This window comes from Acanthopagrus latus, chromosome 3, assembly GCF_904848185.1.
Source record: "Acanthopagrus latus isolate v.2019 chromosome 3, fAcaLat1.1, whole genome shotgun sequence".
In the NCBI taxonomy this organism is placed as follows: domain Eukaryota; kingdom Metazoa; phylum Chordata; class Actinopteri; order Spariformes; family Sparidae; genus Acanthopagrus; species Acanthopagrus latus.
The window spans coordinates 3,915,132-3,933,679 of record NC_051041.1 but is presented as its reverse complement, the minus strand read 5'-3'; the positions used below and the strand labels follow the sequence as shown (position 1 = coordinate 3,933,679).

At 44.4% G+C, this 18,548-nt stretch overlaps 1 protein-coding gene across 5 annotated transcripts in view; it reads right to left on the bottom strand.

Moving 5' to 3' along the window:
- pvrl2l (PVR cell adhesion molecule related 2 like) overlaps positions 1 to 18,548 on the bottom strand; it is a 307,071-nt gene that overhangs the window by 111,372 nt on the left and 177,151 nt on the right. Inside the window, exon 7 of one of the 5 annotated variants that reach the window (XM_037092448.1) lies at positions 9,984 to 11,033. The exons of 3 other annotated variants lie outside the window; for them this stretch is intronic. In XM_037092448.1, the coding sequence (XP_036948343.1) occupies positions 10,399 to 11,033 (635 nt within the window). In that variant the 3' untranslated portion in view covers positions 9,984 to 10,398. Of the gene's footprint in view, positions 1 to 9,983; positions 11,034 to 17,853; positions 18,078 to 18,548 lie in introns of those variants that run through there. One more of the 5 variants, XM_037092452.1, reaches the window with a different exon arrangement.

Below are 18,548 nucleotides of genomic sequence, written 5' to 3'. Positions count from 1 at the left end.
TGGGATTAATCAGTCGGTGACATTCAGGTTTACACAAGATCAGGAGTTACTTCTAAAAACAGGAAAGTGATGCCAGAGCTGAGGTGATGCAATGTGTCCTGCTGGCAACACGTACAATCAGAACTGTTTCCTGCACGAGTCGGAGCGTCACAGGGACTTTTGATTCAGACGGGGGAAGAAAGAGATCCGGGGGTCACGGAGGCAGGAGGTGAATAAAAGCCTGGCTGTCTCTCGCCAGATAGATGAGCGACACAAACGCCTTCAGTGGGGAAACGAACAAAAGACCAACACAAGTTTCTCCGTTTGAACATCAGTGGTAAGGGCACCATCAAAGATGAAGTCTAGCATCTCCGGCTGCCAGCGTTGTATCATCTGAAACACTGCCACATTCATTCTCAGCCTCGGCTTTCTGTAACACTGCATTTCAAAGGGTCAGCAACAACAGACACACAGGCCACTTTTGTCCATTCCATTACAGAAACGCCGCAGGGGTTCCAACACGAGTTAAAATTCCATCTTTTAGACTAAAACGACTGATCGTAGGACGCCAAGAGAAGAGAGAGCCGCCGAGCACCACTCACACTGAAGAGCTGGGTAAACAGCACGGCCGCAAAATACAGGAAGGTTGTGACAAGGACGCCGAAAAAACTAAAAAAAATAATTATTCCTCTGACAGTGAACGCCCAAAGAAATCCCTTTTTTTTTTGGGAGAGCGGCTGAATTTCTTTTTTTTCTTCCTTTTCACTTTAATTAGTAACTCACAGACAGGGAAGGCAAAAACAGAGACAACCAGAGAGAAGACGGGCAAACAAGTGTGGAAAAAAAACTCTCCAACCTGCTCTGCAATTTAACACTCGAAGGAAACAACCAGCACTCGCAAATAGTCGGACAAAATAAAGATAACAAAGCTTAAGTTCACGTAATATTAACAATGGATCATGTGACGTAGCAACATTTATCGGGAGACTCTTTAGTTCCCCTCAACCCTACGAACTGTTTTGCTTTTAGCCTCTTTCAGCTCGTTGTTTTGGTTTCCTCTCATCTCGCTCAGCAGCGGGAAGAAGAATGAAATAAAGAAGCTCGACGAGCTGAGCTGGCCGACGTCAAACAGCAGACGAACGTTTAACAATTACTGGTGAGGCCTGATGCTCAGATGGGCAGAAACACGACTCCAAATGACTGTGAAAGAGGAATATCCAGAAAGCAGAAGTCTGGCTGAACATTTAACTGTTTTTTTGACAATCTAGATGAGGCAAAAAACAGAACTTACAGAGCGAGATATGAACACGATGCCTCTGGTTAGAAAACTGATCTTATTACTCAACATAAAGGTCTTTTCTCTGGAGTTCTGTATGTTTCCAAAACTCTCAGAAGAACACTTTCTGCTTCTGCTAGTGTCAGAAAAAAAAACTCTTTCAGTGGAAGTAACTCTGACAGTCGTAGTTGCATTTAATGTTGCTCTTCGACTGCCTGATATATAAAAGTACAACTGCTCTGTGTCACCTGCTCGAAAGGTGATAATATCTCAAGGTTTGTTCACAGCTTTGTTTCAGCTGCTCTTGTCTTCTGCAGCTGTGAACCACAGTGGTGACTCCCACCTGCTAGAGAGTGTTTCTACAAGCTGTGGGTTCAAATAAACGTTTCAATCGTCACTTATAGCAAAATAAAATCCTCGTCTTTACATTCAGCAGATGCTTTTGTCCAAAGGGACTTGGAGTGATTTGGGGCTCAGTATCTGGCCCGAGGACACTTCGACATGCAGACCAGGGGAATCGAACCAGTGACCCTCCAATAACAAGACGCTGGCTCGACCCCAGTATTCAGAATAAATATACTACACCAACACGCCATCATCGAGAGATAGCTGTTAGAAACTGGAGATAGAAAAATGGTTGGAAACATCGTTCTTTCACTCTGAACAGTAAAAAGTTCCACCCACATTTCAAACTTGTGTCCAATCGAGCTGTGTTTACTGTGTGTTTGGCATCTCAACTCTTTAAGGATCTGGGTTGTACCGGTGCCAACCTGACTTTGATTTGTTGATGATAAAGAGGTACTACAGCTGCAAACATCAGAGGAAAGTCGGGGGAAAAGAATAAATCTTAAAAACGTTCACGTGTTCGTCCTCAGCCTCCACAGTCCGAGGGGAAAAACAAGACATTTGAAAACGACATTCGTGTGAACATGCGCGACCCACAACCTGAAATAACCTGGACCGAGACAAAAGAAAAAAAAAAACAAAAACAGAAACATCCATGACGAATGCGACGCTAAGTATAGAGCAGAGCACTGCAAGAGCAGCACAGAAAGGGAAGAGGAAGAGGAAGAGGAAGGTACCCTGAGAAGAAGGGAAGCAGGACGGCGATGCATTAAATAATTGGTTACAGAGACGCGATGAGGCTTCTTCTAACTGGGAGGAGGAAACTTCATCCACATCTGCTGGAGTCTCAGCTGGCCTGGCAGAGGCTCGGCTTTAACTGGATTAACAACAAAAAGCAGAGCTCAATAACTAATAGGCCTCTTCTTCCTCCTCTCTCCTCACTCTGTTCCTCTTCATCCCCGTCCCTCTCCTCCTCTCCTTCCATCTCATCGTCTTCCTTCCCCTTCAGAGCCAGGCAGAGAGATAATGCGGAACACTTTCATGCCTTCTGCTGAATTAAACATGGAGAGAACAGCTTGTCCTGGGTGCTAAAGCTGAAGCAAGGAGAGAAGGAATATGGGAAAAAAAAAAGGAGGATATGTACAATTCCGCCCCTGCTCTGAGGTCCCTGGAGAGCCGCTGAGCGTTTCTTTACAATTAAAAAGATCTGTTCCTGATACTCCGCGCTGAGGATAGCTGAACAGGACAGACCTCTTTTTTTTTCCACTAATTGGCCGGGATAAGAAGGACTGTCAGCTGTCGTTGGGCAGAAGCAGCCAATCACCGAAGCACTGGGGTGGCATCGCACTTGAAAATGCTCCTCTGAGTCTTCCCTCGGCACCTTCAGCTCTCATTGTCGGCGCTGTAAATCCCACCTTGCCAATTCCTTACTCCTTTCACACACACACACACACACACACACACACACACACTCTCTGTCGTCTTTACGTCGCTGCCTTCCAATTGGGCTCCGTAAGTAACAAATCTGCCCATCTCTAACTCCAGGCTGGATGGTGAATAACTGACAGTGTTTCAAACGTTTCTCAGTCTCAGGTGGTTTACAGAAAAGAGAAAAAACCTGGCGATGTCTTCTCATCCTCTCAGCACGGGCCGAGGTTTCAGTTTATGTTCTGCCTTTTTTTTTTGTCTTTTCTAACTCTCAACTTCTCTGATCTGAGAAGAAAGAGTCTCTCTTTCTCTCCCGGCCTGTTTGGTATTCCCCAAATGGAGCACCGAGCGACATCCCCTCACCACCACCCTCGTCCTCCATCCTCCATCCTCCCCGTTCCACTCTCAGTCCTCTCTGACGGAGCCGAGTGACCTGTCACAGCCTCCTCTGCTTAGCAAGGGCGCCACAGTCACGGCAGCGAAGGACAGGACTTTACAGGGGTCGCGTTCAGGACTGCCAGCCACCCACAACACAGGCCATTCGAGGTGTGGCGGTGGGCTAAAAAGAGCAGAGAGAGGCGCTCGTAACAAGCGTGACCCCATTTTCAACTCGGCGGTCGGGCTGCTGGGACAGCCGCCTTTAATCACTACAAAAAAGACCAATCCAACAGAGTCTTATCTTGTTTAAGAATGAATAAATCTCTTTTTCTTTATCCTCAAAAGATAAATGATCTTGTTAAGCACCATTTGAATTCATTCGTTTAATTTGTTTCAAGGTTGCTTTCTAGCGTTCGTGTGAAGATCTTCGACATACAGAAACAGATCGTCTCCTCTGTGGTCTCTTTTTAACTCCGTTCATAAACTCATCTGATAAAAAAAAAACATCAAGAATCTTTATCATGAATGCAAACGTTTCCCGGCTTCTATTAAAGCCTTTAACAGACTGAACCGTTAGATACGTTTGACATTGTCCTGATTTGTATCTTGTTAAATCGTGTTAATGACTTTAATAATCACAAATTATGTTACGGCGTGACGGCACTTTTCTCCTGATTACAGGATATTTGAGCTGTTTGAAGACGAGGCAACCAAACGCTCCCAACCCCAATGTGCATCTGGCATAAAAATGTGATATTATCAGCTGTTCCGGTTGTTTGGTCTCAAACAAGTCCCAAATATGTTTTTCTTGGCCAAGTCGAGTTGAATCATTAAATAAGCCAAGTTGATCCCAGGTGGTGATTCACACAGAGCGAAGACGCTCCGTCTTAAAGACGAACCGCTGTGTAATTCACACATAAAGTCGGTGCTGCAGCTCCTGAAGAGGTGTGACGGTGACGTCATGATGACGATGTTGGTGTGTTTCTGACCCACCAAACATCCTGGAAAGTGACAAAGTTATGATTTTCGTGCTAAATTACATAATTACATAATCGCCATCAGGTTGCTGTCTGGGGGGAAAGTTCACTGAAGTCTCGGTCCGGACGGCTGACAGTCGCTGTGATTTTTATTTCAACACAAACACTCGGTGAGTTTTTTGCCCGTGAAAGACGCTGTTTGTTGGGCAGAAATGTCGGGAGGAGAGACAGGAGGACGGACAGGAGGACGGACAGGAGGACGGACAGGAGGACGGACAGGAGGACGGACAGGAGGACGGACAGGAAGACGGACAGGAGGACGGACAGGAGGATGGTCAGGAGGACGGACAGGAGGACGGACAGGAGGACGGTCAGGAGGACGGACAGGAGGACGGACAGGAAGACGGACAGGAGGACGGACAGGAGGACGGACAGGAAGACGGACAGGAGGACAGACAGGAGGACTGACAGGAGGACGGACAGGAAAACGGACGCTTCTCCACGTATATCTGGTGTATTTTTTTCCTCATATAAGTTGCCAAAGACAGTTACAGTTACTACGTTACTTCTGCGGCGGCGGGGAATTGGCGCAGGATCCCTGCATCCAAACGACAGTGTGAATGTGGCGAATGTTTCCTCGATGTGGTGGTTATGGTACTTTTGGTACTTTGTCCCCGCTGCTCTTATTTTGGCTCTACTGTTGTAAGTGGTTATTTGATTAATAGGCTTCTACTTCTACGCACTATAACACTTATATTTATTAGCGTGAGGTTTTATGTGTTTATTTTCAGTTGTTATCAAGATTAAAGTGTTCAGTTTCCCAATTTGATGAAGCTGCGGTGGTGATGTCGGCCCAGCATGCCCAGCATGCCCGGCTGAACCAAGAGGAAACACTCATTATTGATAATCAGTGAATTAAATGTCACAAAACAAACAAATAAAAACTAAAATAACTTTCTAAAAGCTTGTGAAAATCCTTCCATCACGTCATCATGTCTGACTGTAGGTCTGTCAGTATTTCACTGTTCAAAGCTGATCAGAAGGCTTTTATAAGCTTTTATAACATTATTTGTGTTTTCTTTGTTTGTTTTGTGACAATTTTATTCCCCGATTATTAAGAATCATTGTTTCGTCTTCGTTTACTCTCGTGTGCCTGGCCAATATTGCCAACACAGCTTAGTAAAATTGGAAATGGAGCATTTTAACAAAACAAAACAACACATAAAACCACAAACAGAGCGGCTGAGAGAAACGTGACGGTAAACGACAACTAAAAAACACAGTAAAGAGAGAATTCATTAGATAAATCACATGAATAGAAAACGCTTTGTTACCTTCGTTGATGGGCGTCAAGGAACTAATTCACATATCGAGACATAAACAGTGACCCGTATCATGTTTTTTTGGACATCCCAGAATTCATCACTGAGCCAAAGCTTCGTCTTGACCGTCATACCCGCCAACCTCCAGGCCAGGGAGGATTCTGGGTCCTGCTCCTGCCCTCTACTGACATTTAAGACTTTCTCTGAATTCTCACACAGCTCAGAATAATTTGCCTTGTGTCAATCTGTTGCATGAGGTAATATTTACCACTTTTAGTCATTTATTCAATAGATTTTGCCCTTTAGAGTCCGTGCACACACACACCACTGCCCTTGCGTTCGTCAGCCTCTCACCGGGAATTGATGCGGTGCGACCCCCTGCTCCTTTCCCCCCTTCAGGTGATTGACAGAAAAATAAATGTGGCATATTTTACAACCCCTCCCCCCCTTTTTTTTCCTTTACTAGTTTATGTAAGAAATGGGAATTCTTGCCTCCAGGGCTTCTGAAATGGAAAATATTCCCTCTCCTCTTCATTTTCTCTGTCCGTCTCACACTCGGCGAGGACGGCGAGGCCCGACAAGCACATCGGACGACACACTGTCAGTGCAGGAAACAGGTTATGATGACTAAAATGGTAAAAAAGAAAAAAAGTTGATCATAAATCGGGAGAATTGTGACCCCGGGAGGAAAACAACCAGGAGAAGGAAATGAAAAGCAGGATGGTCGGCATGTTGATAGGAGCTTTCTCCACTCGGCCGTGGTCGGAGGCATCACATCAAGCAGCGTTCATGAGGAGAACGAATAAACGCGTCCTCAGCATGAGACTGCATTCCTAAAGCTCAAAGACTTCACACATACATAAATCAGCTTCATTCATATATATATATATATATATATATATATATATATATATATTTCCGAGTAGCTGCAGATCAGTGGGAGGCTCTCTGGGTGGTATTCATGAAGCTTGTATCTGAATAAAACAGACGCAGATCACATGTCATCACCGGGTTCAGATGTAATACCACCTTCAGTTCTGTAACCCAGTGTTTCTGTAATGGGTCGGCTTCCAGGTGCGATTACGTGAAAGTGTTTGAACTTGAGGGAGGCTGCTGTGACAAACAGGAGCCTGCCTACTTGAATCGTGTCCTGTAGCAGATCTGTTGAGGAGGCTAAATATCCCTGAGCAGGTGCAGCGTTCGGCGCAGTGCTGTGAAATGTGCTGAGGAAAGAAAGAAGGTGTGGTATTTATAGACTGATAACACGGCTCGGGCTTAATTAATTACCAGCTTCTCCACAGAGAATTTTCTTTTTTTTACAGAAAGGTTTTTTTTTTAGTTTTTTTTATTGAAAATGGGTTGTGCAAAAACAAAAGTTATGACTGATGATGAGTTTCTTCTCACCGAGGGTGCGCACACACTGCAAGACTCTGGGACTAATTAGGCGCCAAAGTTGTGATCACAGTCGACTGTTTCGAATTATGGAGCTGCGAGAAGCCCCCAGAGAAAAGATGTGCTGAGGCATACGATGGCCAAATAGAGGCTAAGTGTGCTGGAGTGAGATGAAACCGAGCGCCTCTGAAAAGTCAGGGATTTTATTTTTAGGAGGAAAATCATCACTAACGTTTTATCTACTTCAATAAGGCAAGACGACATGTTTTTAATTGGGAGATGCAGGAAGATATTATTGTAGTTCAAATTATAAAGCGTACACATGGCACCGTATGTCTTTCAACTAAACGCTGAATCAGGTAAGGTTTTAAACATCTGCGTCTTGGAGTGTGTGCGCACCCCGCAGAGCCGGAAAAAAACACACTTTTAAATCCAAACTGTACTGCAGTGATACAATAAAACCAGACCGACTACATGTGACACGTGTGGCAACAGAAGTTACAGTATGTGGCTCGTTTCTCGTTCACTTGCACTTTAATTGGCAACCTGTCCAAACACACTGCGAGATGTTATGAAATGTCTCCACGGAGGCGTATTGTAACATAGCAGATATAAACCGTTGCATTGTACAGAAGAACAGATTGCACAGTGAATAATGTTCAACAACAAGCGGACGACGAGGGGCCCGCTCTCAGAGGGGGGGCGGAGCTGAATCTGCCGTCCTCAACACAACAAATATCAATCAGCCGAGGTTCAGAATTTCAGATTTGAAGGCTTTTAATTCATGGACAGGTCTGCGCTTTCATGTGAGACCCACAGACTACAACTTCTGGGTAATGAAATCTTATATTTTATCACAATATACTCTAATACGAGACGTGAGTAAACGAAATGGGACAGAGATCAGTTTCAGTAAATCAGTCTAAATGCACCGACCTCTCCAGTGATGAAAATGTCTTTAGAGATTCCCTTTCAGATCCTTTCATCATAAATATCACTTGTGTTGCATTGAGAAAACCTCCAAAATATAAATATAGTGGAGCTGACTGAAACTGTAACTGTTTTATTTCTGACTTCAACCACCGAGCCGACACTGCAGCTCAGTTCAGCTGCTGAAGCATGTGACACCAGTCTAGTTTGTCCATCTTTATCATTTTTTTTTCTTTAACTGTGGCCTTAATCGCCATTTCCAGGCTCTCTATACATACACATATACATATATATGTATATATATATATGTATACATATCTCCAAGGACGTTTACCTGTGCTGCAGAGACTTTTCCCTCCCTGCAGCTTCTCTGCGTCACCTCACAACAATCTTAACATAAAGAAACAAGTGATGTAATTAAATAAATCGACCATTTAGTGGTCTGACAAGAAAAAAGATGAGTAGGAAAAACCTGGGACTCAATAAGGCAGATGTGTTCCAGAAACATAAGAGCTTAATGTGCGTTAAGCAAATGTGTTGACAAGACATCCACTCTCAAAAGGACTGTAAATTGATTTAGTCCTCAAATCATCCAAATTTAAAATCGCAACTTTTTCCAAACACAGATTTGCACGTTCATCAAACTCACTTAAGACGTTATTTCGAGAGAAACTATAGTTCTGCAGCTTAAAATAAAAACAAAGGCCTGGGAGTTTGGTGAATTTCATTTAGCTGCTCTCACATCCTCTCTTTAAATGTCTTTTAGGCCGTGTCTCTCTGTCCAATCAGAATACAGAACATGGAATAATCCGGTACATAGCCTGAGAACATTCTGCGGGACATGGAAAATGAATACATGAAATATCGCAGCCTCCAACAAAAGCCGGTGAATATTTTGCCTTGTTGAATGCGACCCAGATAGGAACATAAATACGAGTTATCCCCGTTCTCCCTGCACACAGTCGTTGCGGCACTTGTCTAAGCCGCCCATTATGTAAATAAAGAAAGGGCAGAATCAGAGAGACAGAGAGAAAAAGAGAGAGAGATGAAATGTGTGTGTGGCACAGGCAAACATACAAATGGTGCAGGATGCATGTGGAACAGAAAGAGAGAAGAGACACAGAGAAGAGGGGGAACAAGGAAATAGCAACTGGAGAAAGGGAGAAGAGACTTAAAGAAGAAAATAGAGCGGGAAATAAAGAAAAGCACATCTTTTTTTTTTTTTTTTTTACCCATTAAATGAGTCATTACCGACCCAATGTGGTACTGTGTGAAACCCCCAAGGCTCCCGGTGCGTCTTTTTCCGTAGCGAGATCAACACCATTACACAACAGTAAGAACAACAAGAGCAACAACATCTACGACGACAACAATAACAACAACTGTGTTATAGTGAGACGGCGCCCAATATATAGATGATGCACATCATTAACACCACAGCCAGCCGCACATTAGCACACACTGTTCAGTCTGTTATGTCACTCGGTTTAGTGGGCCCCTCGCCTCGGCAGCACCTGTTAGGAAACCAGGTGGTGTCATAGGGTGGGTCGCCACTGGGATGAACAGAATCCCATCCTGGTCGCCAATTTGGCTTTTCAAGTTTTTTTTAACACAAGGCCCAGGCGTGTCAGGAGAGCTGGCGTCAGTCGCAACATCCACAGATGCCGTTTGGACAGTCTGACGTCGAGTTCGACGAGTTCATGAAGGTGGTTTTTTTTCTATTCATTTTGAAAGAGGAAGGCGACTTTTTTTTTTTCTTTTCAATACTGCTGATTTTGGATTAGTGGTTATAGCGCTCCCGGCTTCGTGAACGACGTCTTCAGGTATAAAATACAAACAATGTTGTCACTCGACACAATCACACACTTGCAAAAGCTGAAGAAACAAGAGCGTAGCAATGTAGCGGCATCGCATCAGAGTTGCCGTGGTTTTTGTTTGCGTTTTGCAGTATTTCTCTTTTTCTTTTTTTCATTTTGTTATATATGGCTGACACTGAATGAGAATCTGTCTGCAGGAAACAGTTAAACACAGTCACAAATTCAGCCACGGTGCACTACTGCCATCACAAGTTTCTCTCCATCAGCTTCACGACTTCTTTTCAACTTTCTGGTTCCTTTTTTTTTCTTCTAATCCTCTTTTTTTTATATATATATATAAAATCATACAGTCAGTGTCAAGCAGAGAGGATATAATTGATGGCATCTCTTTAATCAGGTTGAATGTTAAGCAGGAAGGTCTTTAGCTGATGGAAGCGATGTTGATCTATTTGGTGGCGAAGGGGGCTGCACTCCCCTCTTCCTCCACCACGTCTCCTTTAAATTCAGCCCTCACCTTTCCTTTCCTTTCCTTTCCTCTCTCTCTCTCTCTGCACTCAGACATAAATAGCAGTCCGGGAAATAACAGAACCATCTCTCTGAGACTCCATGTCGTCGTCCAGGTACACGTCCATCTCTTCCTCACCACCGTGGCCTCTGCGGACATGATAGGCTGGGGGTAGCATGTTCCCGCCTCCCCCGACGCCTCCGAACCTATCGTATCGCTCTTCTTCTTCTTCTTCCATGCTGTCGTCCAGCTCAAACTTCCTTCTCTCGGCTTCGTCCATCTCGCCACTAAGGAGGATGTCGTGGGCGGACGGGGGGTTGCCGATCGTGCCGTGGTGCAGATGATGGTGGAAGTCGTTGGCCTTTTCCGTGATAGTCCCTGTGGCGTCGCAGCCCTCTCGGTATGTGTAGATTGGCCCGTTGTTATTTGCACCCGTCCCGTTCTTACTGCTGTTGTTGCCGGTCCCGCTGAACAGCAGGCGGGCTTTATTGCCATAGTCGCCTCCATTGCTGCCGCCGCTGCCAGTCGCTATGGAGTCCCCACTGCTGGGGAAGCCACGTCTCTGCTGCCGGCGACTCCGGCTCAGGAGAACGGCAACAAGCGCGACAACCAATAGTAGGGCCAAGAGGGAGCCGATCACGGCGCCCGCCACAACGCCGGCACTCGACGGGTCCTCCAAGGCTTCTGCAGAGGGGATGGAGGGGTTGGTAGGAGGGATGGAAAATGGGTAGAGGAAAAGAAAAAAAAGGGCAGGAGTTGATGGCTGTTTGTAAGGAAGTCTTGCTCAGTTTTGGAGGAGGAATTCACAGTTCTTCTCGTATTGTAAGTGTGCTGTAGTGATAGTAGTAGTGTCTTCTTCTACATGTGTAAAAAATCCTCTTACAAGTGTGTAGTAATGTTCTTCTCAGTGTAATCCCTTGGTGAGGGTGCAGTCAGTCATTGCTGGGATCAGGCTGAATGGGACTCATTCACTCTCTCCCAGCTGCTCATTGCGCTGCATTTTGCAGACATTTTGCTCTATACACATGTCTGTCCAGCTGCTGGCACTTGAGTTTTTGTCGCCCCGCCCCCCTTTTGCCAGCTTGGGGAAAAGCCTCTACTACTGTAACGGTCCATTGTTCTATACTTGATGTTGGTGTGAGCCAAGTTTGCCTCGCCACTCTTGTTTCAGTCGAGGATTGAAACAAAAATGAGAGATGGGTTTACAGCAGTTTGTTTTGTGCCTCTTGCTCTCTTTGCCATGGGTTAGAGGTACCAACCCAGGAGAGCCACACAGACAGACAGAGACAGAGACAGAGACAGACACACAGGACAGACAGGCAGAGGGGTTATTAAAGAGGTTCAGTGGAAATGAGCACACAGTTGCGCCTGAATAGTGCTGCAATATACGACATCCCTCGAGCCCTCCCAGCGTTACCCTCCCTTTCTTTGCCAGCCACCTAATTGCACCCACTCTTCATCCCCTTTCTTCATCCTCATCCCCCCCCACCCATCATGTGCTTCCACTGCTTCCTCCCTACGCCTCTCTTATCGGTCAGCTAGTCAAACCACAGGGCAGAGTGGTCGCCCGCTGTCAACCCAGGACCAAGTCCAGATCTCACTGATCGCAAGCTCACAAAAGGTAAAAGGTTCACACTGCGGTGCGAGACTCTTGCCAGGACATTTTTAAGAGGATTCTCCACAGGAATACAAGAGAGAACAGAGGGCTGGCACAGATAGTGTTGGATTTGTACGAGTGGATTCATGCTGGGCTAAAAAGGGAAGAAAAGAAAGTGTCAAACCAGGCGTGGAGAGCGTTGAGCCTATAGTGCAGTACAGCACAAGGCCAGCTAATGTTTTTTCGTTTTTTTTTTTTTTTCCAGTGGATTGCGTGCTGATTTCTCTTTGCGGTGCAGTGAGGGCAGTAGAACGCAGAGCAGCAGGGAAATTTGAACCTCTTCCTGTTTTATGCAAATAACAGCGCAGCTCTGCCAGCACTCCTGGCAAACACAGCGGTGAATGCCAATCAAACAATCTGCGCTTGGCTGAAATGAGCACTGTGTGGGGTTACGTGCCAGGGCAGCACTAGTGAGGGAATGACATTTTTCATTCTTTCAATGAAATCACATTGGACATCAAATAATGATCTGTATGGCACTGGCGAATATGAGTTATGCTGACAAAACCAGTGGGGGGATGTCACTATAAGTGGGCCTGGACTGAGAGCCTGTGATTCAGACAAATTGTTCATTCTGAGGGTGTAGGAGAGAAAAAAGAGAAGACATGAAACAGGAGAGGAATCGAGCGAGAGGGGAGAAAACTAGGAAGAGGCTTTCGGTCGAGAGAGGAGGGCAGACGAGCAAAGAGGAGAGGTCTCCGTCTGATTTCAAACAGCCTTTTGCTGTGGTCTCACAGGGGGATGCAGGAGGGTTATGCCAGGGTGAGACAGACGGGTTGGGCAAATGAGGCGGGGCTCCTGGGACAGGATATGATGTCTAAATTAAGGGACAGTGTCTGGTGATATCCAACTGAAGTGACAGAAGGCATTAAGGATGATGAATCCAACTTTGCATGTCCTAGTTTTCCCTCTCTGCAAACTTACCCACTGGATTGGAAACACAACCTGTGAGCCAGAGCGGTTTATTTTTATTTATTTGTGTCATTCATATCTTAAGCATTTAGTGATATTTATCAAGTGGCTGAGAGTGAGACAGATGAATAAAAGCCCTTTTGTTAAAGGTCTTTTGGTGGCTGTCGTTCTTCTGTTAATCAAGTGCTTAAAAATCCATTATTCTGTTCAGGCTGTAAAGAACGAGGCTCGTAGAAACGCTTTTTGACTCCAAAGTTGAAGGACACTGGCTGATATTTAAACATTAATGATCTTTTTGTGAGGGAACTTTACTGTCTTTGTGACGACGGTGAGGTAGCTGCCTCCTCTTTGTGTTGGTGAATGAGGTCAACATGATGAATTCAGCTACAGCTGCATTCAGAGAGAACGGAAATTGCTCTCAGGCAGGCGTATTCAGTTGGTGGCTCATGGCCACATAATGGCCCACAAGACACCTGCAAGTGGCCCAACAGAAATAAGTATAATATTTAAGAAAACATGTAAACCAGCCTGCATATGTCGTGCTTTTATGTCCATGTATTTCCATAGTGGTTTGTATGATGAGTTATTTGACCACATTGGAAATTCAGAGCAATATACGTGATCTGAAAGGCCACAATAAAAGAGCCAGAATAAAATGCTGGCAGTGACTTTCAAGTTCAAGTACAAGTTTAAACGTGTATGTAACTTATTGATAATTCTGCAAAACAAGTCATTCACATGTGTAGGACCCAACTTGGGAGGTGGAGGAAGCGGCGTTACAGTTGCAGACCGCACTTTAATGGATTGGACCATACTAGACCAGGTGATCCGAACCAAAACATGAGCTTTTCCTCACCGTAACCTGACTGAAAGCACATCATCGTCACAAGATAAACAAAAAAAATGCACAGTTGCAACAAAAATAAGTGTCATGGTTCGTACACTGCCGACATTCATTGTGGCGTCTAAGTTTGCACAAAACTAAGGACACAACGTCAAACTCTGAGCTCCGCTCTCACCTCCCACAGACAAACAATCACAGTGGGAAATGTCGATATTTGTCGGCTTTACCGTCACAGCTTCCTCCACTCCAGCATCAGAAACTAGCAGTTCTGACTGTACAGAGGCCTCTTCATTGATTCACATGTACAGATTATCTGCTTCCTCAGTCACAGACAACTTGAACGGATTGTTCGACACTTCAGTCAGTATGTTTATTTGCTTTCCTTCGAATGGTTAGAGGAGACGAGACGAACACACCTACAGCTGTTCATCATGACATCACATGGTAAAAGTGCACGTATGCGCGGTAGAAAAATGATCTCTGCTGGTGTTCTCTGACATCACTTACTACAACCTCAAAACACTAATGGATGCAGCGCTGACGAAAAATGTGCCAGACGTGTGATCAACGTCGGTGTCAAATTCTTGTCAACCGCCCAGTGAGACGTTTCAGTAAACACTGTTCTATGATCACATCCCTCACCCCCCCCCACCCCCCCACCCCCCAAAAAAAAGAAGTGAAAAAAGGAAAAAAAATAAAAAGCAGAGAAACTATCGTTGGCAAGAAAATAGGCCATGCCTGTCATCCTTATTTCTCATCAACAGCAGCAGCCTGCCTGCATTAAGAAGCACAGTGATAAATGTCATGGAGAGAAGCAGGGGAGCTTATATCAGTCTCTGTATTAGTGTCATGTACATGGAGGAGATTAGGGGGGGGAGGGAGGGAGAGAGAGAGAGAGAGAGAGAGAGACAGGAAAACTACCCATTTCTACTCCGTCACGTTCACTGCGGTAGGGGATAATCTAAATGAGAAGATTTGGGATGAAGGTGGAAAGAGTTAGAAGGGTGGAGTGAGAACAGACAAACAGAGAGTGAGAGTGAGGGGGGGACAGCAGGGTAGAATAGTCTAAAGGGTGTGAAAATAGCAGAATCTAAATAATCTTTTGCTGATCTCCTCCTCCATCTCTCCTTCCTCTCGCCGTGTATTGTTCTCAGAACTAGAATCAGGCCTGAAAAACACAAAGACCCGCTACAGTAGTCCCATAATAAGCCAGAGGCAGCGACTGTGAAAGCTCGACAGCGGGAATTCTCATTAAAAGCAGCTTTTGGTCAAGGACAAGACATATCAGAAAAAAAAAAAAGTACCCATGAATATGTTCCAAATATCGAAAACACCTTTAACTTGGAGACAGAACACAAAAGGACAAACCACAGAGACGTGTAGAGTTCACCTTCTATATTAAATAAAATATTGCTTTGTTCTTTTTTTTTTTTTTTATTGTATTGGATTCCACTTCGACGAGCGCAGAAGGCAGAAGGTATATGAATGTGCGATTACTCGCCGAGATACCGGATTTTCCATTGGTGGGCTCATAAAGTTGCCTGAATAATTCAGTTATTACAACAAATCACTCAAAAAATATTTAAAAACAAATATGATTTGAATAGTAATTTCAGATGAGTGATCTCCTGTTGGTGACCTGTAGAGCAGCGGACCTCTGGGGAATTCAAACAACACCTCCCACACAAAGTTGAGCAGGTTCCTCAACATGCAAGTAATTGCAAGGTTAAGACAAAGGCCAGCAAGATTACAAGCTTAAGTTTTCCAACAATAGTGCTCGAAGGGTTCAGTCTAAAGAATGCAAAATAGTTTAGAAAAAGTGTCTCCCACGTAAGAAGAACAACCTTCAACTTGGAGTGATAACTACACAAACACGACCCGCTCCTGAGGCGCGAACGAAGAACCACAGCTACAAGTTTTACAAGAACCACAGATAGGTTGAAGCTTTCCAGCGTCTTCATGTTGCAACTTTATGTTTCCTTGGGTTCAGATTTATATTTCATGTTGGGAAAACACCGTTGCTTTCGGAGTTTTTTGGCTCAGCAGCTTGAGCTTGAGATGTCCAAACTTCATGTCTAAAATACAAGTTTCTTTTGTTGACAGAAACACAACTTGGCCCACCAGATCTACCATGTGGTTTTATATATATATATATATATATATGTGTGTGTGTATATGTATATATACATATATGCCTCTGTGGACCGTTCAAGTCGCAGTTCTCGAGCTTTGCTGTTAAATAATGGCCTGAATGTTTTTTTTTTTTCTGCAGAATATTATGATGTCATGTGGAAGTTGACCTTTGGCCTTTTGGATATAAAAAGTAATAACTTCTTAATTTCTGTAAAATGCTGTACGAAACGATCATGAAATTGTTGAGTAACGGCCAAAAATGTGCTTTGTGAGGTCAGAGTGACCTTGAACTTTGAACTCTGACCACCAAATTGTAATTGATTTCTCCCTCAGTCCAAGTGAATGTTTGTGCCAAAGTTGAAGAAATTCCTTCGAGACATTCTTCAGATGTTGTGTTCACAAGAATGGGACGTGACACATGGCGCCTCCAGCTACGGGCTGCTGGGTTCTTACTGTACCTTCGTGAGGTTACACAAGAGCCGAGCTCATGCCGAACCCTCTAACAATCAATCTAACCATCAGCTATTCTGGTAATATTCTGGCTATCGTCAGCGAGCAGGCTGAACTTCATGGACTGTGAATGGCACGATCACAAAGAACACAAAACAGGCAGTAAACAGCTGCACTCAGAAACTCAATAACTACTTTTAGAAAAAAAAAAAAAATCCATCTAGCAAACAAAGTGCAGAAGAGCTCCGTCACTATTCACCCGTAATCAGCGTAAAAACATCTCCCCTGTTTTTGAGTGCAAGCCTCTCTTTGCTTAATGCAAGCTGCGTCGTCGCTCATTTTCTCCAAATTTAAAACCGGAGCCGCAGGCACGGATGGAGAATCTCCTCAGTTTTAAACACAAATTAACAAGAGACGGTTTCTTTTGTTGCGATTCCGAGCCGACCAGCTTTTAACCTTTGGTTTGTTTTTTAATGTACTATCTTTTAAAAAAAAAACATGTACATTTGCGATCCTTCTCTGACTTGCTGCTGGCTGAAACCGTATTGAACAACTAGATCCAGTATAACACCAGTATGGTCGCCAGTTACTGTGTGTCTCATGCTAACAGCCCCGACATTCCTCCGAGGGAATCATCTTCCCTCATCTTAAAACACTTTTTTTCCTTCTGCAGAGGGTTGAAATAACCAGGAGCATTGTTTGTGTTATGTCTTGTAATATAAACCCTGGTGAAAAGAGCCCTGGTTCATGATTTACCTTCACCATCATGTATAAGCGGTGTGTCTCAGAGGCACAGGCTCATAATCCTGGCAGATGTAAGCGGAGGTGGGGGAGGTGAGGCCGAGGCTAAATGTTATCACGGCAGGTTAATGGGACCCGGAGGCAACTCAGAGAGGAAATCACAGATGTACAGTGCTGAGAGGATTTGAGGGTAACCTCTTCACTGACGCTGCAGAGCTGAAGCTAAATATTTTACAGCTGACTTTGACAAAGTGCATTTTTATGGATTGCATCTGAGATCCAATTTTGAGAATAAAAACTTGAGCAGAAAGGTGAGAATTATGCACGATAGAGAAATCACAGCAGGTTCGACTGAAGGCCGTGCGTCATGAGGACGATAATTGAGACCATTTTCCCAGTTGATGATAGTGCACAGGCAAAGTACTTGTGCAGCATTTGACTGAATCTGATTAGCAGTTATTCATGAATGACAAAGTGAGTCGACTGTGCTATTTTCCAGGAACATGCAGCGTTCTTCTGAAGACCACCTGTGGCAAAGTACATCCCGGCCATTAAAGGCCTTTATACAACATTAATGTGAACCTGGCTCAGTGGGTTCACTCTGTGTAGGTAGAGGGAGTCAACGAACAGGTGAACACGGCTACACGTCCATTTTCATTCAGTGTAACTGCATCAAACCGAGATAAATAACTGCACTGGTACACGATTGACAGCTGAAATTATTACCCAGAACACCACATCATAGATCAAACATAATTCTGACATACACGACAATAACACAACTACCTGCGCTTACTGATCACTACCATTGTGTAAAATGAATCTTTAACCGAATCAAACAACCGTCCTTGAGTGAAGACCAGGCTGGAAAGTCTTCCGCTGCCACCTCTGGATGAAAGTTTTGATGTCAGCTTCACCTCTGACTGCGTCACGGCTGCGAGCTGGATTTCCCACCGCTGACCAATCGGAAAGCCGTCTTGACAGCGGTGACCTTTGAGGGAGCGTCCAAAAAGGAGGAGGCTAATTAGCTGTGTTGCATTATCGATTCTGATTTAACCCTTTACCAGAGTAAAGACTGCTCCACCACAACAGGAGTCAACGGTAGGCGTTGTGTCTTTTGGGTAACCTATGTGAATTTGTCCTGTTAGCGACCATGCTAATCAGCCCGCTAACCGTCCCTGTAATTAAACTCTTCATTGAATATTCAGAGAAAACCTCACAAATGGCGCTCACTTTGTTTTCTAGTGTGACTGGGCCTTTAGAGAAATTGCTTAATATCTGGGTGGATAATGCTAAGCTAGGCTAATTGCCTTCTCGCTCCAGATGCTAACAAACAAAATAAAAGTGGTTTGGACCTTTTAACTTCATGGAAAAGTAAAAATCTGGATCTACAGATAGAAAAAAAAGCATGTTTGTTTGGTTCAGACCCCAAATTATGTGCCATCATCATGTTTTAATATGT